This window comes from Lampetra fluviatilis, chromosome 2 (assembly GCF_964198595.1).
Source record: "Lampetra fluviatilis chromosome 2, kcLamFluv1.1, whole genome shotgun sequence".
In the NCBI taxonomy this organism is placed as follows: Eukaryota; Metazoa; Chordata; class Hyperoartia; order Petromyzontiformes; family Petromyzontidae; genus Lampetra; species Lampetra fluviatilis.
The window spans coordinates 13,062,848-13,082,083 of NC_136276.1; the positions used below are offsets into that span (position 1 = coordinate 13,062,848).

The 19,236-nt window shown below is 45.0% G+C and overlaps 2 protein-coding genes across 3 annotated transcripts in view; one reads left to right on the plus strand and one right to left on the minus strand.

Annotated features, from left to right (window-relative positions):
* MED1 (mediator complex subunit 1) overlaps positions 1–12,200 on the plus strand; it is a 26,136-nt gene extending 13,936 nt beyond the window's left edge. Inside the window, exons 12-17 of one of the 2 annotated variants that reach the window (XM_078870143.1) lie at positions 825–949; positions 2,023–2,147; positions 3,382–3,592; positions 4,699–4,794; positions 6,706–6,811; positions 7,668–12,200. In XM_078870143.1, coding sequence (XP_078726269.1) covers positions 825–949; positions 2,023–2,147; positions 3,382–3,592; positions 4,699–4,794; positions 6,706–6,811; positions 7,668–11,598 — 4,594 coding nt within the window. In that variant the 3' untranslated portion in view covers positions 11,599–12,200. The remainder of the gene's footprint in view (positions 1–824; positions 950–2,022; positions 2,148–3,381; positions 3,593–4,698; positions 4,795–6,705; positions 6,812–7,667) is intronic. The other variant, XM_078870150.1, reaches the window with a different exon arrangement.
* YAE1 (YAE1 maturation factor of ABCE1) lies at positions 12,162–18,042 on the minus strand. The gene is made up of 3 exons (XM_078876321.1): positions 17,707–18,042; positions 14,480–14,601; positions 12,162–13,011 (listed from the first exon to the last, which is right to left on the minus strand). The coding sequence occupies exons 1-3, from the start codon at positions 18,040–18,042 to the stop codon at positions 12,534–12,536; spliced, it is 936 nt and encodes a 311-aa protein (XP_078732447.1). The 3' UTR covers positions 12,162–12,533.
* Between the last annotated feature and the right edge of the window lie 1,194 nt (positions 18,043–19,236).

Here is a 19,236-nt window from a genome sequence, read left to right on the forward strand (position 1 = left end):
GGGGAGTGGTCAAGTTTTGACAGATTTTTGCGTTCGTACTAAATGGATGGCCCCCTAACTGTTCATAAAAGTAAGTTGTACTTGGACAGAACTTCGGTGGTTGAGACTTCATAACAGTGGCAGCTGTCGGAGGGAAAGTCCCTGATATGACCTCCACCATGGAGATGTATGGATGTTGGACTTCTTTCGCACCGTACATAGCCAACCATGCTAATCGTGTGCAGGAGCTAGATTGTTGCATGGTATAATTTGGATTGTGGGATGGTGACGGCGTGGAAAGATCTTTCTTCAGCAGTGGAAAGATTGACCCGAATGATACGTTATAACAAAGTAATATCTCGATCTTGTCATAATTATCTAGGGTTGCGACTCAAGTGCTTCTTAAACGGATATCATAAAACCAACATAGTATTTTAAGTTCATGACTTCGGAGCTATATTTTGCTTTGAAATGTTTTCTATAGGATGTGCAGTGGTGATGCATAGAATGCACAGAGAATTGCAGTTTTGGTGACATACGGGAGTGTGTGCAGTTCAGTCATGCAACCATAGCAACCAACAGAAACAATGTTAGTAAAATATAGAGAAATGTCACATTGAACTTCACATGAGTATCATCATGAATTCTTATGCTCCGTGTTATTATTTAGTATGCTAGAACAAAAACATCACTCACGGTGACATTTTAAAGAAGACTCAAGAATCAGCCACACTCTTGACGCCTCGTGATGTGTTGTGGCTTTGCTTTGGAATGCCATCTTCAAAGTGACATCTGCTCGACTTGAGTGACTGCTCATTAATCAGCGAGTGTTTTTCCTCTCCCAGTATGCCGTCCTTCTCCGCCATCTCAAATGCAAACAGCATCGATCTACCGGCTTGCTTCTACCTCAAGTTCCCACAGCCCCTGCCTTTGTCTGACACGGCCATGCAGCAGATCCAAACCAAAACAGGTGCAGTTGAAATGCACATCTTAGTCATGAAGGATTGGTTCACGTCAGTATCGTGGTGTTTTAATTTCCACTGTTGTGTTTACATTTTATACCTCAAATGTACAACAATCCCACATTGCCAGTTATATTCAGTTATCTTCATTTGATTTTTTCATATCCATAAAGAGTGATATATTTATGCAGGTTTATGGTCGGGAGTGAGCGCAATGGTTCATGTACTGTACTTTGATCCCAATGACTTGGATTCCATTCCTGGCTGTGCACAATGGCAGTGGTAATTGTCGTCTAAAAGTGGCATGAGCCGGCACAAGCTTTCCTCTGCCGAAAACAAGTACCCTTTGCAGTGTGTAAACATCAGCATTATGGAGACAAAAGGCTAGGCATTGGGCTGCCTTTCTCTCTAACAGGTGCTCATTAATACCACATTTCCACGGATAGCCTTCTCCAGTCAGCTTGAGTGTACTCAAGTTAGCCTTACCTTAAGGTAGCCTAAACTTGAGTTGGTTAAAAAAAGTGATTTCCTGAGTTATTTGAGTTATAACATGAGTTGGGGAGATCTTTCCCAGTAATGTTTGTGAGGAGTAAAAGTCCAAGCTCACATTGCTGATAATATTTAGTATTTAATTCTACATGTTAAATTAAATGCATCTATAAATGCACTTTTTCCGACGAGATTTCAACTCGGTGAGCTGGGCTCCGCGCCTCCGAGTCGCCTTCAAGCTTTTTTGTCCATTTGCAAAATTGTGCGATGTTATAAATCGTCTGTTGTATGTTTCTGCCACCGACAGAATTTTGTATTGACGCTTGGTGATATATTTCTGCTCGGCCCAAATTTTGATGTAGGAAATTCACATGAAGCAAAATCAGCCCAGAAAATTTGGATGCCAGGTTATATAATGGCAGCCAATTTGAGTTGACAAAAAATATGAAAACATGGCAATTTGAGTACATAGGCGAGTTCTGTGCCATCAACTTTTGCCCCAGTAATCTACAAGGCTCAACAGTGTGTTTTGTCTGTGCATGCTCATGCATCCCTTGTGTGTGTTATGTGCTTGTGGGTTCCTCATTGACAGGGATTCCTGTGACGCATGTGGATACGATGGGGCCTCTCTTTGAGCTCATCGGTCACTTCACACAAGGACAGACACCACCACCCCAACCGGGGTCTTCTACTGAACATGCAATGTACTACTGTGTGGTGGGTTCATGCCAGACCAATACATATGATTGTCCATGTGTGCACACTGAAGCAATTTAAATTACTTGGGTTGGAGTCCAGCTGATGCATATCATTGGCTCAAAATTTGTTAATGAGTATCTGGTGTGTTGTGTAAGCATCAGCACTGCTGAGACACAGAGGTCTAAGATGTGGTGTTGACCACAATGCCCATTGTGTGCCTATATGGGGACTTTATAGAGGCTTGCTTAACTTGAAGAATGTGAAGTATAACACGTGAGAAATATAGCATTTAAATGTTATGAAAAATGAGTTTGATTTCCATACTCTTAGTTCTTTCGGTAAAGTTCCACCTGATGACGGAGACTTGTGTTGCCTCCGAAACTTTTTTTATTTTATTTTTTTACTTACGTGACTTTACCGAAAGAACTAAGAGTATGAATCCATGCAGTCACGAAAGATTCAAATCTAGAATTAGTTTGATTTCCATTGAACTTTTGCCCTCAATTAATTTGGTGTGCACTTTAATGAGGGGAGATGCACACACTGATGGCACGTTGTATGTGTGAGTGCACAATCATTGGTGTATACTTTATATGTGCACACCACATGCTATTTCATGTTTGGTAAAAAAAGAGATTTGTGAAATAAGGAAACATTTTTAGTTTGGCTGAAAGTTCTTCCTCAGGACATCCTGTATAGATAAGCACAATAGCATACAAACAATGTAACATTTATCAGCACATGCAATAAATAATAAGATGACAGTGTTATTTTCTTTGACACAATTTACTTGCTTGGTTGACTCATTTCATCCCTGTGGTATCCAGCTGCTTCACTGCATGACAAAATACTTCCTTTACTATTATAGCTCCCCTTTGGAACTTCTTACATCTGACCTTTCTATTAACCCAATTTGAATCAACAAGCTTGTCAATTCAATATTACATGAAATAATCTATAACTTACTATTCGTGCAAATTATATGCAAATGAATGCAGATGAATAAACAAAACTGTAAATAAGACAAAAACCAAGATAAAACAAATTATTTAGTAAAAATAGAAATATTTTATAATTGAATAAATTTGGACCCTAAATTTTGACCATTCCATGAATCACTGGGTTGATAAATTCTTCTAAATTCCATCCACAAATAAACTTTGAGCACTTTTCCCATCCCTTCCTAGCACTAGGCCAATAGGCCAATCCCTTTTTAAAACGGCGCCATGCAATCTGTGCGTGTGGCGAGCAGGTCCTTCCGGACCAACGGCACTGTTACTTCCTGAATAAGCGAGCAGTGCGGCAGGATGGGCGAGAGCTGGTGGGCACGCTCGTCAGACAGGTGCCCTTCTCGCACCCCAGCCACGTGCCGGCCGTGCTGGCGGCCGTGCGGCGCCAGCTCATCTACAACGCCTTGCTGGACAGCTGCATGCGCCGCTGCCTGCGCACTGGGATCACCGACGGTGAGAAGCATCCAGTTCAGCAGCAGGGGTGACCCTGCAGATGAGGCAGTGTAACAATGTAACCCTTTCACAAGTCGATGGCTTTGAGCTCACGGTTTTCGTCACGAATAATTGTTTTGCCCTCGTGCATTGATAGTCTATTCAAGAATAAAAATACATGTGTATGTTTATATGGAACTTTTTTACCAATCCACTGCTGGATGAGGGCTTACCTACACCATACGGGTTGTTGGAGTAATTTGACCATACTTCACCATGGTTGTCAGTGCAGGTTGGTAAAGGCATTGAGCATCGACATTTGGAGTATGATACAGCGTAACAATTTATCGTGCCTCCATAGCAATAAAATTAGTACTACTTGAGGGAAGTCATCTGTGATTGTCCTTAAGAGAGACGTTTTTATCACTTGCTGAGCACAGATCCAAAGGCTTAAATGTAAGTTGGCTAGCAACAAACAGCACTATGTTATTAATGAGAGTTAATATGTTTAACAGGCAAGGAAGATAACCTTATACTTTAATGAGAGTTATTCGAGTTGTAAGTCTACGTCATTCTGCTGTAATCCAATCATTATTTTTACCTAAGTTGTATAAATATGGCTTTCACAATATAAATAGCCAGGGTGCTGTAATATATTTTAAAATTTTGTTAAATAAGAGATGTTTACCCACATTAATGGGTTCTTGAAATCTATAATTGAAAAACTTAACATTAAGCATACATAAAACCTATCTCAAGGTTCAATGGTGTGTTGGGGATTTAGGCTCGGAGTTTTACGACAATGTGGCTCTTGTTAATGTCGCGATGTGAGGAATAACAGATGCAACAAGTAATGGCTTGCACAGAAGTTTTGTGTCGTTTACATTTGCAGAACCAATAGTGAAGGTAACTTTAATTAAAATCACAGGTTCTGAAATTTATGGATAGGCAGATGACGTGCGGAATGTGCCTGTTCAGGCTTGGGTGAGTGATTTGTGTGGATCCCGAAGCAGAGCTCTTATCAATTTCTTTGTATGAAAATGCCACAGAAGTGGCTTGAAGCACTCATAATCGCTTGAGCATGTGTGCACACTAACCGATAGTGATTGATGCTCTGTCATTCCCAGATATGTCTGACTACTACCAGTTTGAAGTGAGTCCCCTTGCGGACTTCAGCTTTACAGTCACCTTCCAGCACCCACTAACGGACAGCATGGCCTGCGGTAAGCTCTCTCTCCACTACACAGTATGATCCACTGGATATATATTTTCTTATATAGATTTATATTGCACCGTAATCCAAGGTGCTTTAAAACAGTTATACAATTGTATGTAAGATGATAGTGGTTAAAATAAAGAGTGAGGTTATTACAAGTGGTGGTGTAGTTGTGGTGACAGGAGGATAGGTGGGAGTAGTTAAAGTAGGGATTGGGGTACGCCTGGTCGTAGCTTGGTGGGGGCAGGGCAGAGGTGGGACAAAGTCATTGTTATGCAAGTCACAAGTAAGTCTCAAGTCTTTGCTCTCGAGTCCCGAGTCAAGTCGAGTCAAAGATGAGGCAAGTCCAAGTCGACTCTGAAGTCATCAAAATCATGACTCGAGTCTGACTCGAGTCCAAGACGCATGACTCGAGTCCACACCTCTGAGGTGGGACAAAGTCATTGTTGTGCAAGTCACAAGTAAGTCTCAAGTCTTTGCTCTCGAGTCCCGAGTCAAGTCGAGTCAAAGATGAGGCAAGTCCAAGTCGAGTCTGAAGTCATCAAAATCATGACTCGAGTCTGACTCGAGTCCAAGTCGCATGACTCGAGTCCACACCTCTGAGGTGGGACAAAGTCATTGTTGTGCAAGTCACAAGTAAGTCTCAAGTCTTTGCTCTCGAGTCCCGAGTCAAGTCGAGTCAAAGATGAGGCAAGTCCAAGTCGAGTCTGAAGTCATCAAAATCATGACTCGAGTCTGACTCGAGTCCAAGTCGCATGACTCGAGTCCACACCTCTGGGGCAGGGAGAAGCAGTTGTAAGATGGGCATTGTGTGAGAGGCTTAACATTATCCGGACTGCGGCATTTTGTCTGTTGGAGAGGAGTAAAGGCGTAGGCAGGAAGGCCGAGAAGAAGAGAGTTGCAATAGTCAAGTTGAGTTATACATTTAGCAGATTTTTCCTGTGATATGTATCTAGAGCATTGATCCGTGACTGTGTGTGCATATGCCATGCTTGTAGACATTTTAAAATGTTTGCTCTACGAATGTCCTTTATTTTTCTCTTCAGTGGAAAACTGCATAAGTGTCCATTTCTAACAGGTTTCACTCAATTACCTTAAGCCATAAGATGTTAGCATATCTATGAATGCAAACATTACGCATTCACTTAAAATAAATTCTTGCTTTTTGGCCATAAACATGTTTAAAAAAATATATAGTAAGAGTTGAGTTCTTGGTATTTCCTTCTGTAACAAATATACTTAATTAAAACTTTCGTGAGAATATATATTTCAGGAAATAGACTCGAGGAGGCCCTCATCCAGCAGTGGATTGATCATGGGTGACGATGATGATGTATTCTGCCCACATGATGTCATGAACCGTTGTAATTTCCTGTTGTAACTGAAATCGAAAAATGTACCACTGTGTCAAAGTATGGAAGATTACATTAAGTCACTTTTATTATGCTCGTTTTAGCCAGGAAAGCCTCACTGAGTATCACGGCTCTTTCAGGAGGGTCCTGCCACGTTTTCACAGTAGGGGTGATGATTTGTATGTAGATTACAATTGAGTAATTTGCAGGTAATATTTAACACAGCACGCAATTTCCTCCTCTTGCGAATTATATCACGCGATCTTTAATGTCCATTGTGAACCAGGCAGAGTGTATTTTCACGCGTAATACAAATCCAGGTTTAATCAGGGCAGCTGCTAGATTCCAACATTGTCTGCAATAAGCGGCGAATGCACTGCCGCGAGGTCACATCACTGCTCCTTTAATACTTCACTGACAAATTATGTGGAGCAACCTTAAATCTTCTGCAAAAAGAAATGTAAAGCAGTCGGTAGCGTACAATGCTGCCAGTGCTAGTAGTACGATTGTGCCAACACAGTCCCATACATCGTACTTGAATTGCCCCTTGTTGGTGATGAATACAGTCGTGGTTGATGTGACGGAGAGCTGGCAGCCATGCTGCACAGTGCACACCGGGCTACTCGACCCCCCCATCTGCCCCGACCTCTACCTAACCAGGGTCATTCAGAGGCAAGTGCCACGGCATGATATCGTCAACCCTCTTCCTCAAAGTGTCCTGTCACCACTTACCACTACGTGAACGATGGTGTCAATTGCGATAGATTTCATGTACAATTCTTTTTAGGGTTGGATTTGGCCATAGTACAAAAATTCACATGTTAAGTAAAAAATAAATGATAAAAACATACTTTTCTTGAAGAAGACCAGCTGGCTATACTCATGAGATCTTTTTTTTACTCTCTTGGCAACAGACAGTATTCCTATTGTGTTACTTTTCTTGATGTGTACATCCATAAAACACCACATAAGTCAGTTTGGACATTTTGTCAATTATAGATATAAAAAAACACTGATCTAATGCAAAGCTTATTTTGAAGCTCATTTTTACCAACTGTTAGACTCCTTTGAATCCTGGCTTTGTGCAGTAATCACGTAATGGAATAAGTGCGTTGACGTAAGGGGGGTGACTTAAAAAGGGTAGCGAGTGCAGCGTGTGTTTTGATATCGCTTCCACAAAATTATGAATACCCTTATGAGTACATTTTAGTTATTCATTAACAAATGTTAAAAACAAATCTTAATTACAATTTCACGAATGGTCATGTTTACACTTTGGAAGTTTACAAGAAATTACTCCCTGTGGAAAAATGGATGGTACCTTCCAATAAATCTGTAGAAAAAGCCATCATATGCAGATTTATTTGACCAAACAAGAGAAGAAGATTCATATTTGGTGACGATTATATTCGTGGAGTCACGGACTTACATTTTGGCTTTGAATAGTTAATTGAAAGCGATAACATTTTTAAAATGGGGCTTTGTGCAACTGGTCTTAAGGCTGCTCTTGTCCCTCTACCCTCTTCAGGTGTCTGTCCGTGCCAGTGGCCATGCGAGCAATGAACAGGAAGGCACTTGAGATCCAGGCATCTGCGCCCGAGCTGCAGTCCCGGCCGGAGACTGCGTCAGTGCTGGCCGCCATGGCCTCAAACTTGAGCGCAACGTTGGAGAACCTGGCTCGCCGCTCGCCTGAATGCGTCCCCCCACCTCCAGTTCTCGGTGGCACCCCCCCGATGCACTATAGCAGCACAGCCACCGGACATACATCCACCCCCGAGTTTGCAAATACACAATCTGCCGCATACTCTGGCTCTGCGTGTCCTGCCTTTCCTACCGGCATGCACTCTCACAACCAAAACCATCTTCACCAACAGAGCAAGGCCGTCGTTCCCGGAGGGCACCAGCAAGAGTCTTTACTGTCACTTAGTGATGTGGATCTTTGCAAGGTGGCACAAAACCCAATCCTAACGAGCCTCCTACAAGTGACGGGTGGGCTGGGTGTGGCACCTGCTCTGGGCACTCAGCAGCAGCAGCCCCACAATGCGCAAACGCCCTCACCGACCTTACCCACCAACACAAAAAACCATCCTATGCTGTTCAACCTACTTAAGGACTTCTCATCTCCTTACTCTGGGTCTGACCGGCCAAGTAGTCACAATACTGCAAGCCCACCCAAATTAGAAGTGTCGGGTGGGGTCTCGAAGTCCAGAAAAAAGTGGCGGTCCCGCTCGCACACGTCCCCAAGAGACCAGAATGAAGAGTTTCCAAATGAACTGTGCTCAATGGATATGGAAACAAATACCGAGATATTCGACATGAATGTTGATGGCACGGAAATGGAGCGGCAAGAAAGCGACAGTGGTGGTGACACGGACTTTCCGAGCTCACCTTGTGCTCACAAGCCTGGCTCTCTTGCACGTAGCTCCCCGTGTGCACGAAGATCAACGCCACCATTGTCACATGTGCACCTTCCCTTGCCTGGCTTTTCCATAAACTCGCCCCATCCTGCACAGCAGCAGCAGCAGCCAGTCTCCTCCCTGCCTCTACCACCTTACACCAGTAGCCCTCATCCAGCCTTGACATATCCAGGTGTTTCTCAAGCTACAAACCAGTTGCAGCAAGGGTTGGCCAACATGGTTGCCAATGTACCAGATTACCTCTCCGAGATACCACTGCGTCCTGTGAGCGACCCCCAAGGAGAATCTGCACATGTTCCTTCCAGCCACGTCAGACTTTCATCTCCTCTTGGTATTGGTGTTGCTCACCTGCCACTTGATGGGACAGAAAAAGGAAGTAATTTGCTTGCAAAGTGTTTAGCGCAATGTGGGTCAGTGTCAACATGGGATTGGCAAACAGTGCGGGAAAAGGACAATTGCATGTCTCCTGCAGAAAATGTGCCGAGGACTGAAACCTTACCTCTTGACGCAGAGGGGTTTGAGGGGCCGAGCACAGCCACAATGACGTTCACGGATCCCTCCCAGTTCCTATCAGGGGCGGGAAGTGGCGGAGATGAAGATTCTCAATCTTTCCCTGAAGCACTCGATTTTAACAGCGACGCACTTAACAATGCAGAACCCGACGGCAGCTTCATGGACAACTTGCTTGATTCAAACTCTCAAGGCGGTGAGAACGAGGAGAAAGGGCTAGTTTTCGGTGTGTCGGTCACAAAGGCAGAAACGCAAGCATTCACCAGTGCCGATGGCAGTAGTAGGGTGGAGGTGGCCACCGGTGGCTCTCAGTCAGCAGTCAGTGTCTCTCACTTGGACTTTAGCACTGCATCGGGTTCAACATCTGGACAGGAAAGTAAGGTGTTCAATATTTCGTCTGAATCTACACCCACAGGGCATTTAAAAACGGAGATGACTCAGAGTTCAAAGGATTCTCGCAAGGTCACGGAGAAGTCAACCACACCCAGTACAAACAAAGCAAACATAGGCAGCATTCAACGTGGTGGCAGCAATTACGATGGAAAAGGAATGAAACGCAGCCGCTCCTCTTTACCTGATGCTAAAGCAAAAGATAAAGTGCTAAAGCACAGGCGCCTGGATGGGGACGGCAAATCCATGTCACACAGCATGGCCACGTGTCGCTCGTTAACTCCACCAGCAAACATTGGCAGTGAAAAGTCACCTTTGACACTTCCAGGTCGCTCACAGACCCCTCCTGCTAGCTCGGCCCCACGAATCCCAAAACTTACCATCCAACGCTCGGCTGGCGGCTTGACTGTAAGCAAGACTTCACACAGCGGCTCCAGCGGCAGCAGCAAGCCTGGCGCTCCACATATCTCTTCCTCCTCACCGCTCAGGCAAAATGTAGGCAGTAAAGTCCCCTCTCAGTCTGGTCCAGCTTTTTCCACTGCTACAGCACGGGGGCAGCCTGGAGTGAGACTGTCCTCTCAGAGCTCCTCTCCTCGCCAGGGCGGTCCTCAAATTAAAGTCAAAACCAGCAGTGGCGGAGGCAACACCAAATCAGGCACAGGAAGTTCTGGGAACAAACCTGGTCCCGTATCACACGTAGCCATGGGCAGCAATAACGGTAGAGGTTCTGTGTTTGTGTCGTCATCGCATGGGACCAGCGGCAGGACTGTGCAGATGGCAGGAAAGGGTTTATCCCATTCATTGCCAACAAAGCAAGGTTTCTTGCAGAAGCAAGGCAGCGGGCCCGTAAGCTACGGAGGTGGTAGCAAACTTGTCAAAATGAAACCTATAGTAAAACCCTCTACCTCTGCATCATTGTCTACAAAGCAAACCTCCTCTCCGTCCCGATCCAAAATCCCCATGACGTCCGACCACTCTGCCGCTGTGAAACACACCCCTAACATTGCCAAGAGCCCCAAAATCCGTGTGCTCAACACTTCTCCAGCCTCAAGTGCCAATGGTGGCTCAATTGCGAACCCAGAATCCAAGCCGTTATCTTTTACAACTACATCGCAGCCAATCAAGTCAGGCTTTGCTTCCCAGGTGCCAAGCGGGGGGTCCTCACCTGTACCGTCAGTCGGGGGAGGTAGCTCCAGCAAGGTTGGGAAGTCATCAATTCGCCAACGTAAGCCCTCTCTAACAGCTGTGATTGACAAGCTAAAAAACGGGGTCACAGCAACTGGGGCTGGATTGGGAGGGGCAGAAGAATGTGTGGATTCAAAGCCAAGTGAAGATACTTCTCCAAGTTCCTCTCGAGCACAGCCAGCTAATGGTGGCCTTGCACAAACAGTACCGAGCTCTGCACCGCAGAGAATTTCACCATTTAACGTTTCTGTCAGCAAATCTGACCCACACAAGCGCAAGGAGGTTGAGAGGGAGGTCAAGTCGAAAGTGGTGCTGGGATCTGCATCTTTGTCGACAGCATCTACTGACGGTCTCAAAAAGACTTTGGAACCAAAGGTCGGGAGTAGTGGCAGCAGCAGTGTTGGGAAGATAATCATCTCAAAGCCTGATGGCGAAGGGTCTCCGAGCATCAAAAACAAACCGCCGACTTCAAAATCTGTGGACAGCACCAACCAAGCAACCAAGCAGGGACCGGCGAGTTTGAAACAAGCGTATGGATCACATTTTATTTCTGAAAGTTCTACCCCCAAAATGGACCGGCCCTCGCCAAGTTGCATCAAATCGCCAGCATACCCACAGCCAGCAGGTGACAGCTGCAGTGAGTCCGAGTCAAGCTCCACATACGACAGCCTGAGTTCAGAGGATGGAGGTAATTTGCTCATCGACCTGTCGGGAGAGCGACCTTCTAAGAGCAATAAGAAAAGGAGAAACAAAGAGATCAGCCGTGCACAAGATCAAGAAAAACTACTGCACCATAGCACACAACCAGAAAACTACCCCAAGTCTCCTCTTCTCAGTGAACAGCCTCCGTTATCCAACCTGTCTTTCAGATCAGGGTCTGGTACCTCGCAGCAGCCGAGCCCATGCGTGATAGATGATGATCTTATGAATGAAGCTTTAATTGGCAGCTCTACGTGAAGTTATACGCTATAGCCTAAGTAAAAGCACTGTGCAAAACCCCCCTTTTTAATCCTACTCTCCAATATTTATGTGGGTAATACTGTGTAGCACTTAAAATGTATAATAGTTAAATGGAAAAGTCCAACTGATGTTAGGAAGATTTTTATTTTTACACCTTTGGACACCAAGTGTGAAAAGGCCTTGTAAATTAGCTTGGTTTTTAATTAAACCCTGAGCACTTTTGCTAGTTTCCCTATACACATGCAGTAGTTAGGCTCGTTTACATGACAGGCATTTGAGTAGTGAACATGCGTCCTCATTCCAGTACCACTATGCATTGCTGCATGGTTTACAAGGTGTGGTGTGTGTGAGTTTTCAAGGTTCAGCTGTGTTTAAAAGTTATGCCTCAGTTTTGTTGGAAGACAACGTAAAAAAATGTATTTTAATGAATGTTTATATTTGTATGCATAAATAAACTATATTGTAATTACACATAAATTAAAGCTATGTTTGTTACTGTGATAAGAAATGTCGCAATGTTTTCATATAGATCTGTTTAACGATGCATTTGAGACTTGACATTTGAGGATTTTCCAATTAATTTTTATTGCTTTTCGCATTTAAACTTGGCACATTTTCAGTGTTAATGTATATTTGATTATATTTATACTCCGAATTTTACGGTAGATATGGCAAATCACACAATTTCAGTTCCAAACTTGCTCGAAACAAAATGACTGCTTCACAACCTGTCGCCAATAAAAAAAAAAGTCCGATGTGGAAAAAAAAACACCTGGCTCTTTTCACTCATGCAGTCTTGGAGAGCTGTATCACAATAATATAAAAAAGCACAATGTCCATCTAATTAATGTTTTACACTTCAAGTATTGTTTAATATGTTCAATTACCACGTGTGAGAGAACATCCTATGTTGTCCATTGTCCTATTCGCATTTAATTTCCAATGTGTTCACACAAGATCAGTGCAATATTGTCTCGAGTCAGTCCAGCTTGGCCCAGCAGTGCTTCACACCTCTCGCGTAGCTGCTGCAACCTCATCTGCAATTCATTCCATCCAACGCTCCCATTGCGGGTGCAATTGTGGACAGATGCCAGCTCGCTTTTACAGAAATCCAGAGGGTCGCACTCATTTTTGTTCTCTTCAGAGTATGCATCCATGCCTTGTGTCCGCGAGGGGTCGGCAAAGCCACTGCCCACTACTGGTGGACAATCCACATCGCGTGCTGCAGATTGTATGTCCATGCTCTCTAGGGCCTCGCCCAGGTCGTCAGCATCCATGGTGCCATCGCACTCTGCACCAACGCAAGCCATCATGGCCTGTCCCAACTCGCTAAACGCAGCCTGCAGTTCCTTTAGCTCTCTCCTGGTGTCCGAGGCACCAGCGTTCTGATCGTTCCACGACTCCAGCGCTCTGCAATGTGTACGCATCTTCCATTTGGTAAACAGCACAACCAGGTACATGTACTCTAGAACACAAGCCATCATTACAGTCCGCAGCATTGGTGAACTTAAGCAGACTGAGTGCCCCCCTGCTGAATGCTCAGCTACTCTTATTGTTTAAAGTTTTACATTAAACGTATGCTCCCCCCATCCCACAATTTTAATAGGGTAAAGCTATAGGTATGCATGTGGTCTTTAAATTGATGCAATTGTTTTCAATGACGATTACACAATGTAATTGTAACATAACTGCATAATGACCATTGTGTTGACCACAATGTGATGAGTTTAGTGGTGATTGCAGAATCAGTGATTGTGATGGTCAGTGTGATATTATATGATGATTGAGACCATTACTTTACAATAATGATGTGATCGTGATGATTTAGGATGAATGTGTTAGTATTGTGATTGACTACCATGTAATCATGACCGAGTATTGTTGAAGACTGACGCACAAAGAAGCATGGAGGGATGCATGCTTGGAATTATTGAGCCAGAAAGGAACACGTGGATTAGACAACATACGAAAGTGATGAGACGTTATGACTTTAGAAAATACAGGGGGACTCCTCTGCTTACTAACGAGTTAGGTTCCAGAGGTCTGCCCGTAAGTCGATTTTTTCGTGAATTCAAATTGATGTAATCATATCGTACTCTATGTACACTAAACGCAGGGAATGGCTTTAACACATTCCTGCGGAGGGAGCTGGTAGGAACGTTGGGTTGCTGGGTCAATGGCCAGGGTCAACGGCGGCGTGGTGTATTCCGCAAATATGGCCGACTGAGGGCGGGCACAAGCCGGCGTGAGTAGGTTAAACGTTGAGTTTTATAAGGGCACCAGGGGGTGACCAGCCCCTCCCCACCCTCCCCACCCAGCCCCACCCTCCCCACCCAGCCCCACCCTCCCCACCCAGCCCCACCCTCCCCACCCAGCCCCACCCTCCCCACCCAGCCCCTCCCTGCACGAAGGACACAATAATCCCCTGTGGGCTGGTGTAACCAGGAGGTTCCTACCAGTAAAAGTTGCATAATCTCCTGTAAATGCCACTGGTTCTTCATGTCCTGCAAATGTAGATGCCACACTGCCATCTTTTGCACGGCGGTTGACCTTACGACTGGACATGGGGCAAGTTTATTCCCATCTCTGAAAGTTCCTAAGTCTGATGTACGTAAGTAGAGGAGTCACTGGTAAGTAGAGGAGTCACTGGTAAGTGGGATTGTGTTGGACAAGATTTACAATGGACTCGCAGCCAAATGATGTCCAAAGTCGAGACGGAGAAATCACAGAAGCTCACATACTTGATGCACCGCAACACGTATAGCGTCAGATAGCGATGGGGTCGGGAGGCCTTCAAGCAGCGGATTGATCATTACCGATTATGATGATGATGATGGTCATCTGATCGTGATTATAAAGATGACTGCGCGGCATTTACCGTAGCGCCCCACTCAGCTGCCACGTGTGAAACGCCCTCTCGACCGCCCGGCCGAAGCCCAGGTTGAAGCCGCTCTGCAGGGCGGCTTCCTTGCCTTCCTCCAGGCCGGCCACGTAGCCCTCCTGCAGGGAGTTGTTCAAGTTCATCGATTAGGTAGAGAGCCCTGTGAGCCATTCGGCTCTTGAATCGGGTGCAACCGCAACAAACAAAAAACATGAACAAGAAAACATCTTAAAGTGACTATGTGAAAACAGAAAATCCAAGAAAAGACAGCAAAATATTGCAGGAAAAGCACCGCACACCAACGCTGTGTGCAAACATCCCAGTGGGATGCAAGTCAAGCAACAACTACAAGACAACTTAGATTAAGGCCATCAGTCTAACTCTGTACTACAACAAACAAACATGGCCAAACCAAAAAACTTTAAGAAAATCACCAAAATAAAGCCATAAAAGCAATGAAACAGTGATCATAGGAACTGACGGAATTTTCGCAATAAACGACGAACAACATGTACCACCAAAACCCTGCAGCCATAGCTGGCTGCATGAGTCACTCCACAACAGCAGGAGCATCAGTCGGAGTATCAACATTTTTCAATGCACCTTTAAGATCAGCACACTAAATCAAAACACAGATCATACTTTGCAGCGATCATCCGGAGCGAAACATTGTATTTTAGGCCACTGAATTGAGGGAGGATTGGATTGAGGAGGTGGTGGTGGTGGGGGGTTAGGCAATCGCCTGTGAACAACACCGAGAGAGACACGAGAGAACCACGTGGGTGCCACCAAAACTTAAAAAGTCAACAACAAAACTAAAAGGGGGAATGTAGAGCACTGTAGATGGAGGTTATGGGTTTGTAGATGGAAGAGTTTGTGCTCGGGACTAGTTGGTTAAAGGTTTGAGGTAGGTATAGTGCTAGTGACTGATCGGCTAAATGGTTTGGTTATGAGTCATTGGTAGAGATAGTACTCCTGTGGCTGGTTCATGAGCTGGTTATGGCGAGTCGAGATGCTTGTTGTAGGATTCGGGCTAAGATGACTGTGTGGCAGAGGTCGCAAACGGGTTTTGATTCCTTACCAGTGCCCGTACCCGGCCGCACCAGGGTCGCAAACGGGTACCCGTACCCAGCCGTACCCGGCTGGGTACGGGTAGCCGGGTATCGGGTAGGGTACAGGTATCGGGTACCCGATTGCGACCTCTGCTGTGTGGATGCCTAATTGTTTAGAGTTAGGGCTAGGACTACTTATCTGGCTGGCTAGTTGGTTAGGCCCAAAACAATATAGATACCAATTGGAACGACATGGCTATCATTACTGTATGGCTGGCTACTTGGTTAGGGTTAGAATGACTTGTCTGTCTGACTGACTAGTTAGTTAGGGTTAGAATGACTTGTCTGACTGGCTAGTTAGTTAGGGTTAGAATGACTTGTCTGTCTGTCTGACTAGTTAGGGTTAGAATGACTTGTCCGTCTGTCTGACTAGTTAGTTAGGGTTAGAATAACTTGTCTGTCTGTCTGACTAGTTAGTTAGGGTTAGAATGACTTGTCTGTCTGACTGACTAGTTAGTTAGGGTTCGAATGACTTGTCTGACTGGCTAGTTAGTTAGGGTTAGAATGACTTGTCTGTCTGTCTTGACTAGTTAGGGTTAGAATGACTTGTCCGTCTGTCTGACTGGTTAGTTAGGGTTAGAATGACTTGTCTGTCTGACTGACTAGTTGGTTAGGGTTAGAATGACTTGTCTGTCTGACTGACTAGTTGGTTAGGGTTAGAATGACTTGTCCGTCTGTCTGACTAGTTAGTTAGGGTTATAATTAATTGTCTGTCTGTCTAGTTAGTTAGTTAGGGTTATAATGACTTGTCCGTCTGTCTGACTAGTTGGTTAGGGTTATAATTACTTGCCTGTCTGTCTGACTAGTTAGTTAGTTAGGGTTAGAATGACTTGTCTGTCTGACTAGTTGGTTAGTTAGTTAGGGTTAGAATGACTTGTCTGACTGACTAGTTAGTTAGTTAGGGTTAGAATTACTTGTCTGTCTGACTAGTTAGTTAGGGTTAGAATGACTTGTCTGTCTGACTAGTTAGTTAGTTAGGGTTAGAATTACTTGTCTGTCTGTCTCACTGGCTAGTTAGGGTTAGAATGACTTGTCTGACTAGTTAGTTAGGGTTAGAATTACTTGTCTGTCTAGCTAGTTAGTTAGGGTTAGAATGACTTGTCTGTCTGGCTAGTTAGTTAGGGTTAGAATGACTTGTCTGTCTGATTGACTAGTTAGTTAGGGTTAGAATGACTTGTCTGTCTGATTGACTAGTTAGTTAGGGTTAGAATGACTTGTCTGTCTGACTAGTTAGTTAGTTAGGGTTAGAATTACTTGTCTGTCTGACTAGTTAGTTAGGGTTAGAATGACTTGTCTGTCTGTCTGACTAGTTAGTTAGGGTTAGAATGACTTGTCTGTCTGACTAGTTAGTTAGGGTTAGAATGACTTGTCTGTCTGACTGGCTAGTTAGTGTTAGAATGACTTGTCTGTCTGGCTAGTTAGTTAGGACTAGAATGACTTGTCTGACTAGTTAATTAGTGTTAGAATGACTTGTCTGTCTGACTAGTTAGTTAGTGTTATAATGACTTGTCTGTCTGACTGGCTAGTTAGTTAGGGTTAGAATGACTTGTCTGTCTGACTAGTTAGTTAGTGTTATAATGACTTGTCTGTCTGGCTGAACTAGTTAGTTAGGGTTAGAATGACTTGTCTGACTAGTTAGTTAGTGTTATAATGACTTGTCTGTCTAGTTAGTTAGGGTTAGAATGACTTGTCTGTCTGACTGGCTAGTTAGTTAGGGTTAGAATGACTTGTCTGTCTGACTAGTTAGTTAGGGTTAGAATGACTTGTCTGACTAGTTAGTTAGTGTTATAATGACTTGTCTGTCTGTCTGACTAGTTAGGGTTAGAATGACTTGTCTGTCTGACTAGTTAGTTAGTGTTATAATGACTTGTCTGTCTGTCTGACTGACTAGTTAGTTAGTTAGGGTTAGTAATCGTGTCTAGCCGGCTGAGGCTAGGGGGCCAGCTGACCCCGCGGTCTCCCCGCTCCACGTCCCTTGGGCCACGACTCCCCACGGAGCTCCACGCGGCGTCTCCCTTCGGCGATGGCCCGGGTCGTCCTCTTCGCGACGAGGGGGTTCCTGTTGGGAGGACACGGGGGAGGAAAGACACCACCCCAACCCCCCTTCGTCACCTTCTCTCTCTTCGCCATGAGGCCTCGCCACTCCAACAGCCTCACGTCCCGCTCGTCCCCCTCTTCATCGAACACGGGGTCCTCATCGGGCTCTGGGGTCCCGGAATGCCGAGTCCAAGCCATGGATGGTGGGCGGGGGGAGGAAACAACACCGGGGTACGCCTGGGTTTGTGGGGATAGCGGAGTGTTGTCTGTGTGCGGTGGCTGTGTGTCGCGGTGTGCGGCTTTGTGGAGTTGTAACGAAACGCGCTCATTCATAAACAGCGACACCACGTGGAGTGGAGTGGGCACCGCGCACGTGGCCGCTTGGATGCGTCCACACTCCACGCGAGACATCTTACATGCCGGTGTTTATCATTCTTCGGCTAAAGGGAAAACCCTCATTGGAGGATTGGATGCCTTTCCAATTCGCCACAATTCTCCCCAAAATCTTGCGATGTAATAATGATCCACATGGTGGCTGTGCACGAGCTAATTCCATCGCTCCATCTCCTCCAAGGTCGTTTGCTCTCTCACGCGCTCTCGTTCCTTGGTCGTCATTCCGAGATGAATTTTGACCCTCTGCCCATCGTATCTAGCGACACAGCCCAAGCTCTCTATGTTCTGAACAGTTATACTTGCTGTGCTTAACCTGCTTGCCTTCTAATCCATGCGCTGAGTTGTATGTTAACGTAATCCCAAGCACACATCATGTTTCTTTGCACGCTTTGGTGAGTTTTTTGTTGGATTCGCTTCGTGAGTGACGATTTTTACGATCCGTGTCATAGCTGTATGGTACCACATCACTTGGGACATGTACATGTACAACACGTGTTGATTACAACACACAGCGACACCACGTGGAGTGATCCGTGCATGCACCACATTCGCAATGTTCGTTAACCCGACTTACAGAACGTACAAATAACACAACACTCACCGTGCATATGCAACGTTTGTACGTACACATTTACAGCACTTAGAAGCGTGTATAGCCGTAATACAAACACGTATACAACATACACAATGCAATGATGCCACGTGGATTGGTGTGTACCTACAAAGTGAACAACGACACAAGCCACACATGCCCAGAACCCAGTAAACATGGCTCCGTTTGCTGACCCAACGTTGGGTATGGGTTCGAATCGTTGGACAAACGCTGGTCCCAACGTCCCAGATGTCCTGGGTCGTTCTCACACACGGTCAGCAAGCACCACGTGGATTGTCGCGAGTAGGTAACCCTTCACAAATATCATGCTTACAACACACAAAGAAAACAACATGCACAGCGACCACATAGGATGACTGAATTTGTTTTGTCATCTGCTGTGACAATAGTATTATTCGATATACAGCATTTAATTGGCTCTAAAGCCCAACTCAAAACCCTTTAGTTTCAAACAACACAAGGAAGGACCTTCTGTGAAGGATGAGAAACTCAATAGACAGAAATGTGAACCAATTGTAACAAATCCCACCTCTCACAAGCTACATCACTAACCATACAATAATGTAAAGTACAATGTATAATTTTTTTTGGGTTAGATC